The sequence below is a fragment of the Electrophorus electricus genome, chromosome 2, assembly GCF_041902795.1.
Source record: "Electrophorus electricus isolate QZ-2024a chromosome 2, ASM4190279v1, whole genome shotgun sequence".
NCBI classification, from domain to species: Eukaryota; Metazoa; Chordata; class Actinopteri; order Gymnotiformes; family Gymnotidae; genus Electrophorus; species Electrophorus electricus.
Window position 1 is genome coordinate 23,144,235 of NC_137498.1, and position 17,997 is coordinate 23,162,231.

General features: G+C 40.7%; 1 protein-coding gene across 4 annotated transcripts in view; it reads left to right on the forward strand.

Annotated features, from left to right (window-relative positions):
• Nucleotides 1-9,874, forward strand: part of wasf1 (WASP family member 1) — a 63,172-nt gene extending 53,298 nt beyond the window's left edge. For 3 of the 4 annotated variants that reach the window (XM_027001312.3, XM_027001304.2, XM_027001296.2), the window contains 5 exons: nucleotides 3,539-3,595; nucleotides 4,871-5,037; nucleotides 5,367-5,537; nucleotides 7,951-8,501; nucleotides 8,575-9,874. In XM_027001312.3, coding sequence (XP_026857113.2) covers nucleotides 3,539-3,595; nucleotides 4,871-5,037; nucleotides 5,367-5,537; nucleotides 7,951-8,501; nucleotides 8,575-8,732 — 1,104 coding nt within the window. In that variant the 3' untranslated portion in view covers nucleotides 8,733-9,874. The remainder of the gene's footprint in view (nucleotides 1-3,538; nucleotides 3,596-4,870; nucleotides 5,038-5,366; nucleotides 5,538-7,950; nucleotides 8,502-8,574) is intronic. The other variant, XM_027001320.2, reaches the window with a different exon arrangement.
• The last annotated feature ends 8,123 nt before the right edge of the window (nucleotides 9,875-17,997 follow it).

A 17,997-nucleotide genomic window follows, 5' to 3' on the forward strand; every position in this document is an offset into this window, starting at 1 on the left:
GTGGCTAGAATAATGAGCCTCTAACTGAGTTTCACACTGATAGCCGTAGACACACAGAGGAACCCCTGTTTGTGTGTCTATGTCTGTGTATATGTGTGTGCGTGTTTGTGTCTATGTCTGTGTGTGTGTGTGTGTCTGTGTGTGTGTGTCTGTGTGTGTGCATGCGTCTCTTTGTTGTTCTTACCATCTCAATCTCTCCTGAACTGCTCCAAGCCAGTGAGAGTTTGTAGTAGCCAAGATTTTTTTACCCCTCTCTATTCTGCTCCAAGCCAGTGAGAGTTTGTAGTAGCCAAGATTTTTTTACCCCTCTCTATTTCAGCCATCTCCATAGACACACACACACACACACACACACACACACACACACACACACACACACACACACACACACTCATTTCACCCTATTTGTACACCTCATCTTGGTACTAGGAACTAAGCATAAAGTTACAAAGAAAATGATACAGGTTTTTTTTCTTCTTTTTTTTAAAAAAGTGTTTGAAAGCCAATTTCTTCTTCGCAAGGCCACCTTACAGGTGCCTCAAAGTATATCTATTACATATACACTTGAAGAATCAGCAAAACCCATTTGTTGGCTGTGACGTCTCTACGCCTGCTACCTGCACCCGGTCCAGTGCAAGCCGGATGGCTCTGGCCCTCCTCCCTGCCCACAGCATCCACGACTGCACCCACTCTGACCCCAGTGCCTGTTACCGTGCAGTCAGGCTACTGTCTGTATAAATGATCACTACAACCCCCCCCCCCCCCCCCATTATTATCACAGTCAAATGATTCGAAAGCACATTCTAGACGAGATAACGGAAGTAACTTAAATTCAAGTGAGTTATATTTGCACATGCATTTTAATATAGACATATAATACAGATCTTTAATGCATCAGTAGATGCTTTGCTTACTGTGTGTGGACAAACGCTATTATAGTAGACATACTTCTATGCTAAACATGTTAATCTTTGTGCGTGTGTGTGTGTGTGTGTGTGTGTGTGTGTGTGTGTGTGTGTGTGTTGGTGTGTGTTGAGGCCAAGGTATAAAACCCCAGGTTCAAATTCAACCTGAGGTCAAGATCTCTGTACCTGCTATAAACTCAAACAGGAGTTCCCATAAGATTCTCCTTCCTCTGCCATCTTATTCTCTTGTGTTCTGTGGTCTGTTTTTCCCCTTCTCCCTTCTATCTGCTTCTCTTCTTCTGATCTCTCCTCCATCACTCCCTCTTTGTGATGTATCTCTCTGGCTCTGAAGAGCTTGAGTTGCCTTATCAAACTTTGCCGAAAGGTGTTATAGGTAGCATCCATGAACCCCTCCTTTTCGTGCCCATGGTAAATCAGAAAACAAATACCTGGAATGTTGAGACATACCGGACCACCCTGTTGTACTGAAACAGCAACCTTATTACCAGACCATGATCTCCAGTAAAGCCCTACATCTTAACCACAACCCACTGCAGAATCTGAACTCACGTTCTGTTCTTCCTGTCGGGGTTAGGAATAAGATCTCCTGTTTGCTATTTAACCAGGTGCACCAAGTGCTAAGTGCTGTGAAAACACTAGGTCTTGGGTACAAATAATTTTAGGCTGGCTATTTTTGAGATTCCAAAGAGAAACTCTTTTCTAAGTTGTAAATTAAACTAACAGCAGTGTGAAGGCTGAAATGTGATGCTTCCTTCAGTTGGCTTCAGAAGTGTGCCAATAAATTTGGCAAAAACTTTCTGTCTGGGTCTGCCATATTTAAATAGCTTCTTAGGAAGCACAAGCCCTGGTTGGCAGACTCTTTATCATAATAGAGATTTGCCACTGAGGTGACTCTGAATAGATTTTCCAGTAATATCAACAATGTCATTTTCCTCACTTAAAAACTAAACAGGCCAATACACAAAGGAGTGTTCCAGATTTTCCTACCCAGATTTTAACAGCCACGTGTGTAGTCAATTGGACAATGGACAATAAATTTTGACATGTTTCCCTCCAATTAAAAAGATCTTTTGGGGTGGGGTGGCGGGGGTTAGTTTTCTCAGAGATATGACTGTAGCTAGTGACAATGACAGTTACCACGACCAAGCTCCCTATACTCACAGCCAGACAGAAAAAAAGGATTTAAAACTTGTCAAGAAATCAGCCTACTTTCCTCACATTTACCTGGCTGTTAGACTATATCTATACTAGCTCCCAGCACACCACTGCAGGTATAGGATAATTAACCAGAGACCTCTCTTCCAGATGTATGTGTCTATTGAAGGTAGTAATTATCTTGCCTTCCTTTTACATTTCTTTTCTTCATGAATAAGACTGAGTTGTACATGAATGATCTATGCTACTATGCTGGTTAGTGATGCTTTAGTTACCACTGAAGTATTTTAGCACTGTCATCCCAGAGGGACGGTTTGGGTTTGATGCAGTCTGTCTAATATGAACAACTCTCCCATCCTTGGCGGAGTTCGAACAGGGGACTTTTGGGAAGGTCATGCAGGCCTGCTCTCTGTGGTTGAAGGTCTGCTCCACATCCATGTAAACACCAATGAAGATGCTGACACACACTGCTCACCTCAACAACTTTCCCCACTTAGATAAAGATGATAAAAGGGATACAGAGAGAGAAAGAAAGAGTCTGAGACATGACTGTTTAAATTGGATGTTTGACTGACACTGTTAGTACATTCATTATTCCACTGTGTGTGTGTGTGTGTGTGTGTGTGTGTGTGTGTGTGTGTGTGTGTGTTTTGACCAGTGATTAATTAGAGTAATTAGAGGACCTTATTCAATCTTCATTACTGCTTGATCCTGTTTTATTCTCTTAGTAATGAATATTGGGGGGCGGGGGGGGTCGAGAGTTTCAAAGCAATTAGCCATGCTGGATTATTTCTGAGTCCACATCTCAGGTGCACAGACCCCAATACACACCTCTTCCCTTCACATCAAATCAAAATGCAAACACGAACGAGGTCTCACAAAAGCGATCGACCAATAAAATCCACACGCCGTGGCTTAATTAAGAAACGGCTCACTCATCTTCTTTTATTTCTACCACTGGTCATAGAGGTGTTCTAAATTAATTTAATTTAAAAACCGCTGTGGCATTCCATGCATTGTGTGTTTGGTGTTACCATCATATATTGTGTTGAATTTATGTTGGAGCAGTGATATCTGTTGTCTAAAATACTTTTCAGGTTTTTTTTTTTTTTTTGGTTTGGTTGTTTTTTGTTTTGCTTTGTTTTGTTGTTAATACACCTCTTTCCTGCTAAAGATGAATTCGACCATAGTGCTTTCTTAAAATTCAAATATACTTTTCCATTTTTTATTTTTTATTTTTTTGTCTGTGAATGTAAAGTTTTTAGACATTTTGCTCATCTGTAACATTCTGGCCAGACAATGTGTTCACATATTTTAAGCATTATCCTTTGATGACCACTGTTCTAGCGCTTCTGCAGCACTTTATTTTGCGTTTAACAGCTACTTTGTTGTATTATGTTAAAATTGTACTTTTGAAGCTTCTTTCTTTTTTCCTTTCTTTTTTTGTGTTCTTGTAGTTACAGGATCCCCACTTGTATGATCAGGTCTATAAATATTTAGACCTCCCAGGGCAGGTATGTGAACTGGAAAACGTCACAACACCATATTACATATGTAGACCTTGCGCTGTCCAGCCAGTAAGGCACCTCGCTACAGGGAACAAAGGAATCTATGGCTTTTATACTGTTGTGTAGGACTTGATCATTTAAGCAGAGAAGCAAATTACCCAATGACTGTTGCATATTTGGAACCTTTCCTCCGCAGGAAAACGGTTTCGAGAAGTTCTAATCTGACACTACTGCTGTTGTTTATAAGGGCATTAATCATAATGTCAGCTTTTACATCAGGTTATTTCTTTTGTAGTGAATAACAGAAGCCTCTGAAGCTTCAGTTACAATGTTGAAAGCAAGGTAAGGTCATTTAGAAAGTGAAGAGACATGAATCAAAGCCTACATGAGTTCAGACTCGGGTTGGACCAAGTTCTGTTTTCCTTTTTGCTTCAGGGCAAGTCCCAGACAGAAACGGAGCCATACAGATTTATTTGTTTCCTGTGTTTTGCTATGTATGTCTGTACTCCAAAGCTATGGAGTTGCTCCACATTGTTTGCGTATGTGTGTGTGTGTGTGCAGGTGCGCGTGCGTGTGTGTGTGTGTGTGTGTGTGTTCGCGTGCGTATGCACGTTCATCTGTGATGGCTGCACAGCTGATACTGCTTGATCTCCTAACATGCGAATGACTTCAGTCTCACTTTGCACACACGCACAAATGTGCGCGTGTGTGTGTGTGTTTTCACCTCAGCTCACACACAGAGCTGACATGAAAGAGTGTCAGATCATTGTGTAGGAAGACAAATATTCAGCGAAAAATGAAGCAAAAGGTTTTATACCATTTAAGACTTTGTGCATGTCTGCGTGCGTGCGTGTTTGTATATATAAATACACTTTACAAAGGACGAGGGTTTTTAGATATATGTAATGTGTCAGGAGTGGGAAGGCGTGAATGCGTAATAGATTCTAGAGAGCAGATTTAGTACAGCATAAAATTGCGTGTAGTTGGCTGGGAAGGTGAAGGTCATTGGATGAGTACCGCATTGCTGACCCTATGCACTTTATTCACTCTTTCGTGAACGAGACTTCCTTTTCACTCCTGTCTCCTAACTCTCCTTCGCGTGTCTTCTCCATTTAAGACTTGGAGCGCTTCATCTGGCCCTCGGGCTTACTAAATGTCCTTTTTGTCCATGTTATGAAAGATAGTCTGTGCAAACATTAATAATCATCATCCGCACATATGCTGAACTCTCACTGAGCACTGCATGTCTCGCGCTCTCCAAATCCCACTCCTCTTCCCCAGCTGAAGAACATCGATCGTCCTGCCGAACCAGAGAAGGTTCCACGAGCCCCTCATGACCGCAGGAAGGAGTGGCAGAAGCTAGCCTTGGGGGCGGAGCTCGCAGAGGACGATGCCGATGGGAAGCATCAAGAGATTGCCAACAGCTCTGCGCCGTACCACAACCCCAGGTGTGTGTCAGTGCAAGCACACTTTCAGTCTCTTGTTGGAAATAAAACATCTTCAGAGTAATGAGAGGAAATAAAAATTTTAATCTTGTTTTTGGGGACAGAGTGGATAACACATGATGAAAATGTCACCACATGACATGAAAAAATTTAAATTCTCTCTACATGGGACTAAACGTGTCATACACAGTTCAGAGAAAGTCCAAATGAAGATGATTACATAAAAGGGACCGTGTATACGTGTGCATGCTAGATTTAATGGAATTGTCTGCATAATTCCATTTAACTCTAGGGTTCATTCTTAATATACTCATCCTACTCTTACGGTTCAGACAAATGTACATGGATCATCTGGGTGGCTCGTACTCGCTGGCCGCACTGCCGTACTCACAGATGAGTGAGCTGCTCAGCCAGACAGGGGAGCGTGTGTGTGGACGGCCGCACGAGCCCCCACCTCCTCCACCCTCACACCTGGCCGACGCCAAGCCAGCTTCCGCCATCAGGTGCGCCCCTCGAACCACACGGCCCGAAGAGCAGGCGCCGCAATCAGCGAGTGCTGCACAGTGGCCATCACACTGAAATAAAACCACCAACCACATCACAATGGTGGTGTTAAAACTCCGGTGTGCATAAGCGAGTGTGTACACACCAATGTGAACTGCCAAGACCCACTGGCAGGTTGCCAGTGCCCACACAATCAAACATTTTTTTAAAAAAAATGCATCATCCTACATAACATGCTGTAGGTAAAATGAGGGATGGCCAAACCTCCCCACAATGAAGGAAACGTTCTCACATTGTGGGGACATTTTGTGGGAAAAATTCTTTCTTTGTATACAGAAAACTTTCGGATTAACTGTAGGGATAGTAAACATATCGGGATTCGGCTACAAGAATGGAAAACTCATAAAAACAGTTAAAGAAGTGCATGTTAAAGTGCCAGAAGGTTTGCTGAGCTATTTTGCTTTATCCATTTATTAACTAATTGTTTTGGTGTTTGACCAAGGGCAGCAGCAGTATCTCTCTCTCATGAGTTAACATTTCTTTTTGCAGCAGGGGTGACCCAATTCAGAACTCAGGAGTAATAGCCCCTGATCCACCCCCCCCCCACCCCCCCATTCTCTTATTTTATTTAAAGCTCAGAAAAAAAGAATCCTAGAGCAACCTGACTTGGCCTGTTGCTCTGTGTCTCTGTCTCTCTCTCTCTCTCTCCTTCCAATCTCTTAACACCTAAGATATTGTGCCTTACACACTATATGATATGAACATGTGAAGCACACTCTGCTGAACATACATTTTTTCTATCAACCACACCTGACTGCAGACATTCGTTTTAGTCTTAGTCCTAAGGCTACGTTTGTCTTAGATATTAGGTGTAAAATGTTAAAATGTGTTTGGCACATAATGCTAAAAGCAAAAATTTAAAATGCATTATAGTAAACATGCATCACAGACTCTAGTGCTAACAATATATAGAGGTGTGCAGTGCTTTCTCGCTGCTCTATTCATACCCTTTAATTTACACAGACGTGGACAAAAAAAGAGGAAGTCTGATTAATTTCCCTGTCTGGTAGTGACCGTGCAAATGTAACAGAAGTGAGGACCTCAGTACTGACCAACTGTCTCTGTGATCTCAACATAAGTCAACAAGCGAAGCTCGGCCCGAGCGTCCGGCTGGTAGACACTGAGCCTACTTACATGCGGTGTTAAACAAGTGACTTTTGTGATTCTTTTCAGGTTTTCAGGTAGGGAATTCCTAAAGGATGGGGTCTTAATCTCAGGTCTCTGGGTAGGGAATTCCTAGAGGTTGGGGTCTTAATCTCAGGTCTCTGGGTAAGGAATTCCTAGAGGTTGGGGTCTTAATCTCAGGTCTCTGGGTAGGGAATTCCTAGAGGTTGGGGTCTTAATCTCAGGTCTCTGGGTAGGGAATTCCTAGAGGTTGGGGTCTTAATCTCAGGTCTCTGGGTAGGGAATTCCTAGAGGTTGGGGTCTTAATCTCAGGTCTCTGGGTAGGGAATTCCTAGAGGTTGGGGTCTTAATCTCAGGTCTCTGGGTAGGGAATTCCTAGAGATTGGGGTCTTAATCTCAGGTCTCTGGATAGGGAATTCCTAGAGGTTTGGGTCTTAATCTCAGGTCTCTGGGTAGGGAATTCCTAGAGGTTGGGGTCTTAATCTCATTTCTCTAGGTAGGGAATTCCTAGAGGTTGGGGTCTTAATCTCAGGTTTCTGGGTAGGGAATTCCTAGAGGTTGGGGTCTTAATCTCAGGTCTCTGGGTAGGGAATTCCTAGAGGTTGGGGTCTTAATCTCATTTCTCTGGGTAGGGAATTCCTAGAGGATGGGGTTTTAATCTCAGGTCTCTGGGTAGGGAATTCCTAGAGGTCGGAGTCATAGCAACTATAAGATGCTTCAGTACCTGTGGCTTTTATGTTCTTTCCTTTTTGCTGTTTTGTGGTCTGACATGAACGCTGAATCATTTGGCATTGCTTTAATCTCCACTGGCACACTGGAAGAGGCACTGTGCATCTCCTGTACAGCTGCCTGTACGGCATTCTTCGGCCCAGGGCAATTCTGAAAGAGCCTGGAAGGATATAAAGTTAAAAAAGTTATTTCTTTAGTCCAGTGGCAGGACTGTCATGGTCAAGACTGTGCCTTTGAAGTCTGTAATTTGTGTGTGCTGCTCCTGGGAGGAGCAGCTACACACACACACACACACACACACACACACACACACACAAACACAAATGGTTCAGAAGTCTGAAGTGGACAGATACCCAAGAAAAGAATCAATAAAGCTATTTTGTAGAAACATTTAAAACTGTTGACTCAGCAGCACTGTTGTTTGTTATTTATTGTTTATGTGCTCAGTATCTTTCTCTCTGTGTGCCTCTCTCTATCTCTCTCTCTCTCTCTTTTCAGCTCCAGTTCAGGTTTCTCCGACAGTTGTCCTCAGTCTCCAGCCAGAACTCCGGTCTTCCTAAATGCCCATGCCACCCCCCCACCTCCTCCCCCGTTACCACCTCCCCCCCCCCTCCCGTCTACCGTATCAGCTTCCAGCATGCGAGGCACACCACCCCCTCCAATCCCACCTTTACCATCTCAGCAGCCCCCAGCAATACCCCCTCCCCCTGCCCCCCTTCAAATTGCCCCTGGTGTATTACACCCCGCCCCGCCTCCAGTGGCCCCACCTCTTCACTCCTCTCCAGCCCGCCTACAACAGGAAAAAGTCCTGCCTCCTGGTAAGGGAGATGGTCCTGTTTTACCCCCTCCTCCCCCACCTCCTCCTCTGCCCCTCCCAGGGGTCAAAAGTTCCTCCCCCTGCCCATCTGCAGTTCCGCCCCCTGTGCCTTCATTCCCTGGAGCCGTTTCGTCTCTGCCCACCCACTCAGGCCATGAGGTCAAGAGACACCCCTCCACTCTGCCACCTATCAGCGACGCACGCAGCGTCTTATTAGAAGCCATTCGTAAAGGTGAGACGAGGTATTCAGTGACTTGTTAGTCAGGGTATGTCTTGAGTGCTAATGCCCTCCGCTTCTGTCTCAGGTATCCAGCTGAGGAAGGTCGAGGAGCAAAGGGAACAAGAAGCCAAGCACGAGCGTGTGGGTAACGATGTAGCCACTATTTTGTCTCGGCGCATTGCCGTGGAGTACAGCGACTCGGAGGACGACTCAGAGTTTGACGAGGTTGACTGGATGGAGTAAGCAAGCTGAAGCGGTGGGGAAGTGGTGAATTTTGACCAAGGAAGGATAAAGAAATTCCAGTTTAAGACGTTTGTCTCATTTTCTCTTTGTGTCCCCCTCCCATGGTTGTCCGTGGTACATTTCAGTGGTACATTTCAGACTCGCTCTCTTTCCAGATGCTTCACGCTCATGTTTTTTACACAACATAATTCAACCCGTTGCTGTACTTAAGATTTTTTAAACTCTTCTCTTGTACAATTAATAAATGAACATAACGGAGCTGTTTTTATCTTGTAGCTCGTTTAAAAAAGGTAACATCCACTATCTCATTGTTTGTTTGTATGAAGTGTTATATTAAGGGGCAATACGGAGCACCTTATTTAATTTTAATGCAATGCTGCCACCTTGTGGTTGTCAACAAAACTGGAGCGCATTTTATTTAGTTTTTATTTTACATGCATAAGTTTCATATCTTAAAAAGGCCAGTAATCCAAGGCACTTATAAAAACAATGGTGTGGTGGTGGTGTTTTTTTGTTTTTTTTCTTTTGTTCGTTTGTTTGTTTTTTCTTCAAAAAAATCTGATGGTTATGTTCTGGTAAAAAAAAGAAATTCATATCTCCGAGCAATATGTGATCATGTCGTGTATGATTGTAATAAGGAAGGAAACGTGGGCTTAACGTTCTTTTTTAAGATTTAAAAAAGCCTGCGCAGTAAGGTCTGCTTTATCGAAGGTCTGGACTCAAGGCGGCTCTAGCCTATAGGGTCTTGCTAAATTACTACAGGAGAAGACATGTTATTCGATTGCCAGTGCTTTGGTGTGTTAAAGTGATGAATAAAAGTGAAGGACCATTATAATTTATCGTTCATGCGATTCAAGTTTGTCAGCCGGCCGGTCATGAATGGCCTATCATCGACTTGTTCGTGTTTTAAAAGGAAAAAGACTACCGTTCCTTTCTTTATGGTTTGTATAGATGTTCGTTAAGTTTATGAATGTACTGTGCCGTTACTACTTTGCCTGCGTTCCTAAGCATTAGCTGTTTCTATGTTTCAGACAGAAAAAAAAATTAAAATGAAATATGATTTAAAGTGTACACCTTGTAACTTATGTAACTGTTTAATGTAACAGTTTGCTTGAATTAATAAAAGCTAATATTAAGTTTAAGGAGCTTTCAAATTTATATTGCAATCTATTCACGTGAAAGTAGCTCAAGCATGGCATATTTGTATTTTAAAATACTGCTTCTTTTCTATTATGGTTAGTGTATTTTAACTAAACTGCGAGTGTTTTAAATTACCAGACGATGTCGCCACAAAATCAATGTAATACCTCCTAAAGTTATTGTTGGTCTTAAGGTCTTCTAATTTTAAAACATTCATATCAGTTTTGAAACACATTTATACGTACCCAAATTAGTAGGAAAACTAAGCTAATAGTTAAAGGTTGCCATAAACGTGTATGAATATCAGAAACGTGATTTATTATTCATGATTTTCTAATTATATACTATATTATTGTCTTCTATTATCTAAACAACAAATTACGTTGAAAATTTAAATAAAAATCTTTAGGTTTTACAACACTGCCAAGCCAAATTGTACTGGACAACTTTGAATATCAAGTGCCGCAGTATGATTAAATTGCACCACTATGAAAGTTTGTTTGTTTGTTTGTTTGTTTGTTTTTTTAATGTCAGTGTTTGCTTCTTTTTTCTTAACAGAGCAAACACAGTAAAAAAAAATACTGAAATGCCTGGTAAACAAGTTACCAAAAACACGCGTGGGCTAATATGATGCACGTAACAATCTCAAAGTCAGATACGCGTAATGTACAGAAATGGGCACTATTTTGTGTAAATACTTATAGGGGACTTTGGGATGTTTTGAAATAAGAACATTCTATTTACACTGTACAACAGTGCCTCCGGTACGAAGAGATTATTGCAATCATCGCGTGTCTGCTTGTTTTTTTTTTTTCCACCAGGCTCTTGCAAATGTGATGTGATATAATCTGAGAATGAAAATTTTCAAAAACAAGGGTCACTAACAAATGTTGACGAGTGACGCTAAATGACTTCCGCTCCTAACTTGTACTGCACAAAGGAAAGGGGGAAAAAAGGGGGGGGAAGGTCATCAAACTGGCCACAGCATAAACAACCGGAAGATGGAACATTTTTTGTGATTAATTTTATATTAATTTTAACATACACAAACCAAACTAATGAACCAAAATACAAATTACAAAGAATACATTTCTCTATACAGTAAACACAAAAACTAAATGAAAAAAAGCAGATATATGACCACTATTACATCAACTGAAAAAAAAATATATGTGGGACATTAAATACCATTAAAGTTTTGATCGTTCATATAAGATCCTTGAGAGTGTACACAATGACACCCAATTGCCAATACTGTAGCTGACTTCACTTAATAACTACTCCTGTAGGCGGCTCAGGGAGATAATATCATAGAAGAGGAACCATCATGGTCACATTTGCAAACTTGGATTATCAGTTCCATATAGTAGCCTTTATAATAGCAAAAATCTAAAGCTTTGGAGCTATCATGAAAATGAAGGGGCTATCATCATTTACTGAACACAAACACGGATTCGTATCAGTAGGGGCTTTGAGTATGTTAGACAACGCAGACAAAATTAATTTCCAGAATTTGCTAACTTTCTCACAGCAGTCATTAAACTTGCAGGACAGTGCTGAGTGTATTAATGTTAAATACAATGCAATAAGAAAGCCCGTTCATTTTATATATTAAATCTGGTGTGGAGTAAAAAATGTAATTAAAATTAATTGATGAGCTAGAGTCTTTGAAGTAACAATAAAATTGAGCCACATATAATCCCATATAGGATGGAATTCAAGATTATTCTTTTTCCATTCTGTTATTAGAAAGTGTTATTTCTAAAGTTGAGTATGATGTAGCCAACATAGATGTGACCGATTTACTAAACCCTGCTTATAAACCTTAGAGTCCAACCACTCGGTCATCAGGTGTGAAAGATGTGGAGGGTCCCAGGGTACTCTAGTTGCTTACATGGCTGACCTGAGTCTAATAAAAAAAGACAAGAGGTGTTGGGAATAGAACAACTGTCTGTCCACCAGAGAAAAGGTTAAAGTTGCCATAGTGGTGTTGGAAAATTAAATGTGCAAGGTCTTCTTATATTTTTTCAACCATTTTCCACGCTTTTCATGTGGTTTTGATAACAGATCCAGATTTAAGCACCATTTTCTTCTGAGCAGGACTAGTGTAAGACAGTTCATGATGATAGCCTCCCCAATACAATGTCAGAAAACTCTGGAGCCAGAGTGCAACCAAGTGGCCACAACTTTAACTGAAAGGATAACACAGGAGAAAGGCCACAGCCTTATATTTGCTGTTGCAGAGTACCACTTATAGTGGTATGATACCCACCCCATATGAATTTAGATATCAAGAAGTTCATACTTCTGGGGGGTGGGGGTGGGGGGTGCATAAAAAAGAGAATAAAAAGAGAATAAAAAAAGAGATCTATAGAGTATCACCCTGCAGCTTGTGCATTAGACTATGGAAGTATTCTATCATTACCATTAGTAGTAATGGACCAATACAAATTCCCAAATAAGTAAATTAATTACTGATATGAATCATTGTGGGGCAACTATACTGATATGACACTGTACTGATATAGTTGTTATGGATAAAATACTGTACTGACATAGCTGTACTGATATGACACTGTAATGACATAGTTGTTATGGATAAGATACTGTACTGACATAGCTGTACTGATATGACACTGTAATAATATAGTTGTTATGGATAAGATACTGTACTGACATAGCTGTACTGATATGACACTGTAATGACATAGTTGTTATGGATAAGATACTGTACTGACATAGCTGTACTGATATGACACTGTAATAATATAGTTGTTATGGATAAGATACTGTACTGACATAGCTGTACTGATATGACACTGTAATGACATAGTTGTTATGGATAAGATACTGTACTGACATAGCTGTACTGATATGACACTGTAATGACATAGTTGTTATGGATAAGATACTGTACTGACATAGCTGTACTGATATGACACTGTAATGACATGGTTGTTATGGATAAGATACTGTACTGACATAGCTGTACTGATATGACACTGTAATGATATAGTTGTTATTGATAAGATGCTGTACTCACATAGCTGTACTGATATAGTTGTTATTGATAAGATGCTGTACTCACATAGCTGTACTGATATAGTTGTTATTGATAAGATACTGTACTGACATAGCTGTACTGACATAGCTGTACTGATATGATACTGTACTGATATAACATTACTGATATGATACTGTACTGATATAGCTGTACTGATATGATACTGTAATGATATAGTTGTTATTGATAAGATGCTGTACTGACATAGCTGTACTGATATAGCTGTACTGATATGATACTGTACTGACATAGCTGTACTGATATAGCTGTACTGATAAGATACTGTACTGACATAGCTGCACTGATATAGTTGTTATTGATAAGATACTGTACTGACATAGCTGCACTGATATAGTTGTTATTGATCAGATACTGTACTGACATAGCTGTACTGATATAGTTGTTATTGATAAGATACTGTACTGACATAGCTGCACTGATATAGCTGTACTGATATGATACTGTACTGATATAGCTGCACTGATATAGCTGTACTGATATGATACTGTACTGATATGGTTGTGCTATTTAATGGTAAAAGGTTTGAATTTGTCCAGCCCATCTCATAACTCAATTCTGGGTCTGTTGAGCCTAATAATAAAAATGCACTAAAAAAAAAAAAAATAATAAAACTGTTGTTATCAGCACCATGCTTGACCAGCTGAGCTACAGGACCAAACAAGAATTCAGACTGTAGGGAGTGGTGAATAAAGGCTTTTCTCGTCTCATCAATATCTTCATTTACGTGTGAGAGTGCTATTAATATTTCATACATTTTTGCTGATGTAGATGTAACCTGGTAAGAAATGTTGGCAAATCAGCCTGACAACGAATTTAACTTGTTAACTTTTACCTATTTATCCAGTGTTCTAATGGTAAATAACTTTTACCTACTTATCTAATCTAATGTAACGTGCAAAATATAGGGTCGACGTCACGTAGACATAGTTCAGTAGTTTGCACAGCAAACACCTCACCACAGCTGTCAAGAGGAAAAAACAATACGCGCGTCTTCTGCTCGATGACGTTGCAGGGCATCCCGAATGAATCTAACGCAGTTCCCCTGACCCACATCACGTGATTAGTGTGACTTGAATTCAAAAATGCTGCTTAGGAAATCTGTGGAATGGAATGCGGCAATTGAAGTCGGTACAACAGTAACTTCCAACAAAGTTCCAATAAAAAAAAAAAAAAATTTAAAGAAAATAAATAATATGAGAATCAGTTCTTGTAGAAAGGTTTTTTTCAGATGCACCTTAGCACATGCCCCGTAAAAAACAAATAAACGAACACACACGTTTTAAATAACATTTGGAAACCTTCTGTTTACCTTGCACTTTTATAAGCATACTGTCATATGAGGTTTCATTCTGTTCAGTGACTCTAACCTGAAAACTAAAATGCAAAATCCTTACGTTTGGAAATATGATAAATATTGAACAAGTGTGAATTTGGGGGCCAAAGAACATATTGTATTGAAGCTATATACAGGCAACATGCAGACGTGACAGTGGGTCTGAGTGTTGGTGTTAATAGGAGAGCAATTCAAAAGCCCTAATGGACCGTGCTATTTATGGCGTAAATGTAGTCTGAAAGCTGTCTCTGGAGGGCCCCGTTAAATGTCCGAGCCATGCTTAAAGCCACGCACATTTTAATTTAGAAGCTATTCAGAAATAGCGCGCATTTAGAAAGGAGCATCCAACACTTGCATGCGTGTTACAGTGAGGAGCGGTATGAAAAACATCTCAGAGCAGCGCCCGGCAGTGTTCACGGTATACTCAGTTCACTCCTTCAAGAGGAGAGGTACAAAGTGCTTAAGTGAGCAGTTGCATCCAGGCCTGCCTATGTTTCCAGGAAGAGAGGTGGTTAATCATCATACATTCGTACACACGCACGCACGCACGCACGCACACGCGCGCGCACACACACACACACACACACACACACACACACACACACACAAATACACAAACCTGCGCTTGCACTACAAACTCCTGAACTAAGAACCTCTGGATGCATTAAACGCGTGGTACTTGCAGGGGGTTAAAACGCGTGCATTCCTAGTCACTGACCTGCCTTCTGATTCACCCTCAGGTTTATACTGTATGCTCATGATTGCAAATGTCACCATTAAGTTGTAATATGGTGCCCATTTAGTGAATTTAAGACAGTGTCTCCTAGCACTCGCCGTGGAGCCTTTACTTTATAGGTTCGGGCCCTGGCCAAGTGTTTCATAAGCCGAAGCGCGTCCAGGTGTATTTATGAAAAGTCATGTTGTATCAGAATGCACAGACGTCTCTCCCGTTCTTACATCTACGGTTTTCAAAAAGCGTCGAAGGCATGCTTCGCAAAAATAAACTGCGCCAACAGGGGAGGAATAAAAGAGCTCTACTACAGCGGAAAAGTGCACAGAAAATCATTGCCAGTTAACAGCTTTGTCCACTTAGTTTGTTGCTCTTTTGATAAGCATTCGAAGGCTTCATGGCAAAAATATAACACAATAAAGCATTAGGCGTCCTTTATGAAAACTGTAGCTATATAGTGTGGTCATCGGTTTTTCAACGAGAAAAATGGTATTTGTATATGTTATGCTTGTGTTAACTCTTGTATCAAATCTTACATTTACAACGCTGATGTGAATGCAGTGAACAGAAACAGATTAAAACAGTTTAAAACATGTAGATTAATATTTACCAAAGAATATTTAGAATTTATTTAATTTACTTCTCTTGCATTTTGGATTTAGAAAGATAACACGACCAAGGATTTATTGCTGGCAGATCACAATGACTGAACTCTATGTGTGCACGGACACTGAGGCATTTACTACATCCTGCACTTTCTCCCACTGTTACGGCGTGTGTATGTGTGTGTTTGAGATGTGCTCCGGATATTTCTGGAAAGAACAAGTAATTGGCGGAAGTCCATGTGTCTTTTTTTAATGTTTAGACATGAATGGTTGTTTCATTCAGTCCATCCCCTCTTTTGGGTTAGCAAAGTGAACAAAATCCGTATTAAAACAGATGGATATGTGATTAAAATCTGACAGATGAAGCAATAGGCCTGTCATGTGCAGCATTTATCTTACTATCCAAAAGTTATCAAATCAAATGACCATACATGTCGCACTTGCTAACGGCCATAAATGCAAATGTAAATATAATTATACAGCAAGTTTTGCGCGCCTGTAAAATGTTTTCAGTCTGACGTCACTGCATATCTATCACTCATGGGGTTTTGGCAGAATGACCCCATACCACCTTTTACTTTTGACTGTAAACGTTGTTTTAAGGTTTCTCTGTACATTAACTGAAACTGCTCATATGAATGCTATCGATTGTCATAACACTGACAACGTTTCCTATCTACTGTATTCAGCCATTAGCTGGCGAGTGGGAGTGTTTTTATCAGTGACATCGCTGGTTCAGAGATTAATGAGTGTTGGGTCAGTGTAGATCGCTGGAGTAAGTGGGTGTATTAGTGTCTTGGCACATTAAAGTTTGACAGAAGGAAAGCGGGGTCAGAAAACGCAGCCAGGCCGATTTTTGATGGCGATAACTCTTAACAGTATGTCTGACGCGCTTCGTAGTGTGGCTGACAGAGATGGTCACTCAAGTCGATTTAGAGATCCAGGGAGCGTGGGCACAGCGCCACTGAATAAAACATCAAACCGCGAAAGGCAACCGAGCACGGAAGTGAAAACGGAGCAGGGTGGTCAGTGACAAAAGCTACAAAACATAACGCCTACGAGACAAGGGTTCACATCAAGCACTCAGCAACAACAGAGAATGTGACACTATTTTGTTGTTGTTGTTGTTGTTGTTGTTGTTTTGTTATTCGCTTGGCCTACAAAATGCCGCTATCTTGTTTTGTCTTTTTTTAACTAAAGCTGTCTCTGCCATTCAGTCACTATTAAACACCGCAAACTGCTTCAGTACAACGGAGAGCGAACTAGGAGAACAGAAAATGTTGCTTCAGCTTCAGTCGCGTCCTCTGCTTTCAGGACAATCAAGCTTATGATCAGTGATGTCACTTTTATGGAAGTCAATAAAACACGAGCATCTGTAAGCTACGTCTCATCTGTCTGAGTGACAACACTGAACGTTCAGCGGTCAGTCACACAAAACGCCAAAATCCGCGTCATTCATCGCTGCTGTACCATCCATCGGATAGACGACTCCCACTTGCTCACAGCATAAACAGAGCGAGCAGATTAAACTCGCTAATAAAACGTGTGCTGTGCGTCCCAGCGCCCACGACTTTCTGACAGCCAAGTGGAACGCTATAGCAAATCAAAATAGCGTTGTGAGTCACACAAGGGACGTCGAAATTGCTGTATAACACAAATCAAGACCCTAAATCAAGACACTAAAGCGGCCTTCCTGGACTTTGCACACCTTTCCTGCCTAGAGATAACACTCACATTGGCATATCTTTACATAAACACACTCGTAAAACCTACAGATAGGTTCCATCTGACTGGACTGTAAGACTTGGATTTGTTTTGATTTTTAAAACTTCTAGCAAAAATCAGAATTTGTGTTTCAACATTCAGAGCATTGTTTTGTTGTTTTTTTTTATCTAAAACTACTGACGGCTGAAGTTGGGGACAACATATCAAATGTTTTAACTTAACCATTGTCATAAAGGTTGTTGTTCATTGATAGCTGCAGTCCTGTACACCATTCGACACCTTCGCTTACACATATGAGCTCCAAATGTATTTGTACACTAAAACCTTTGGTTATTGAGGTTCTTCACTCGATCACATTACACATTTGAACCCTATTCAGACAAAATTCCATGTCGTCACCTAGAACTAAATATTTTTTCACCACATAAGAAGAACTTAGAAATTCTAACATGCTTTCAAAAATGCTGTTTAAGCAACTTCAGAGCACAAATGTTATTTGGATAGTTGCTGTTGCATTTGATTCACTTTGGGTATGTGCATACATTGGCAGTCATAGTGTAAGAACAGGAGGCCTTTTTGAGTTTTTAAGAGCTCTCTCTCACTCTAATTCAGGGAGAAATAAACATTCAAAAATAGGTAGGCAGGTT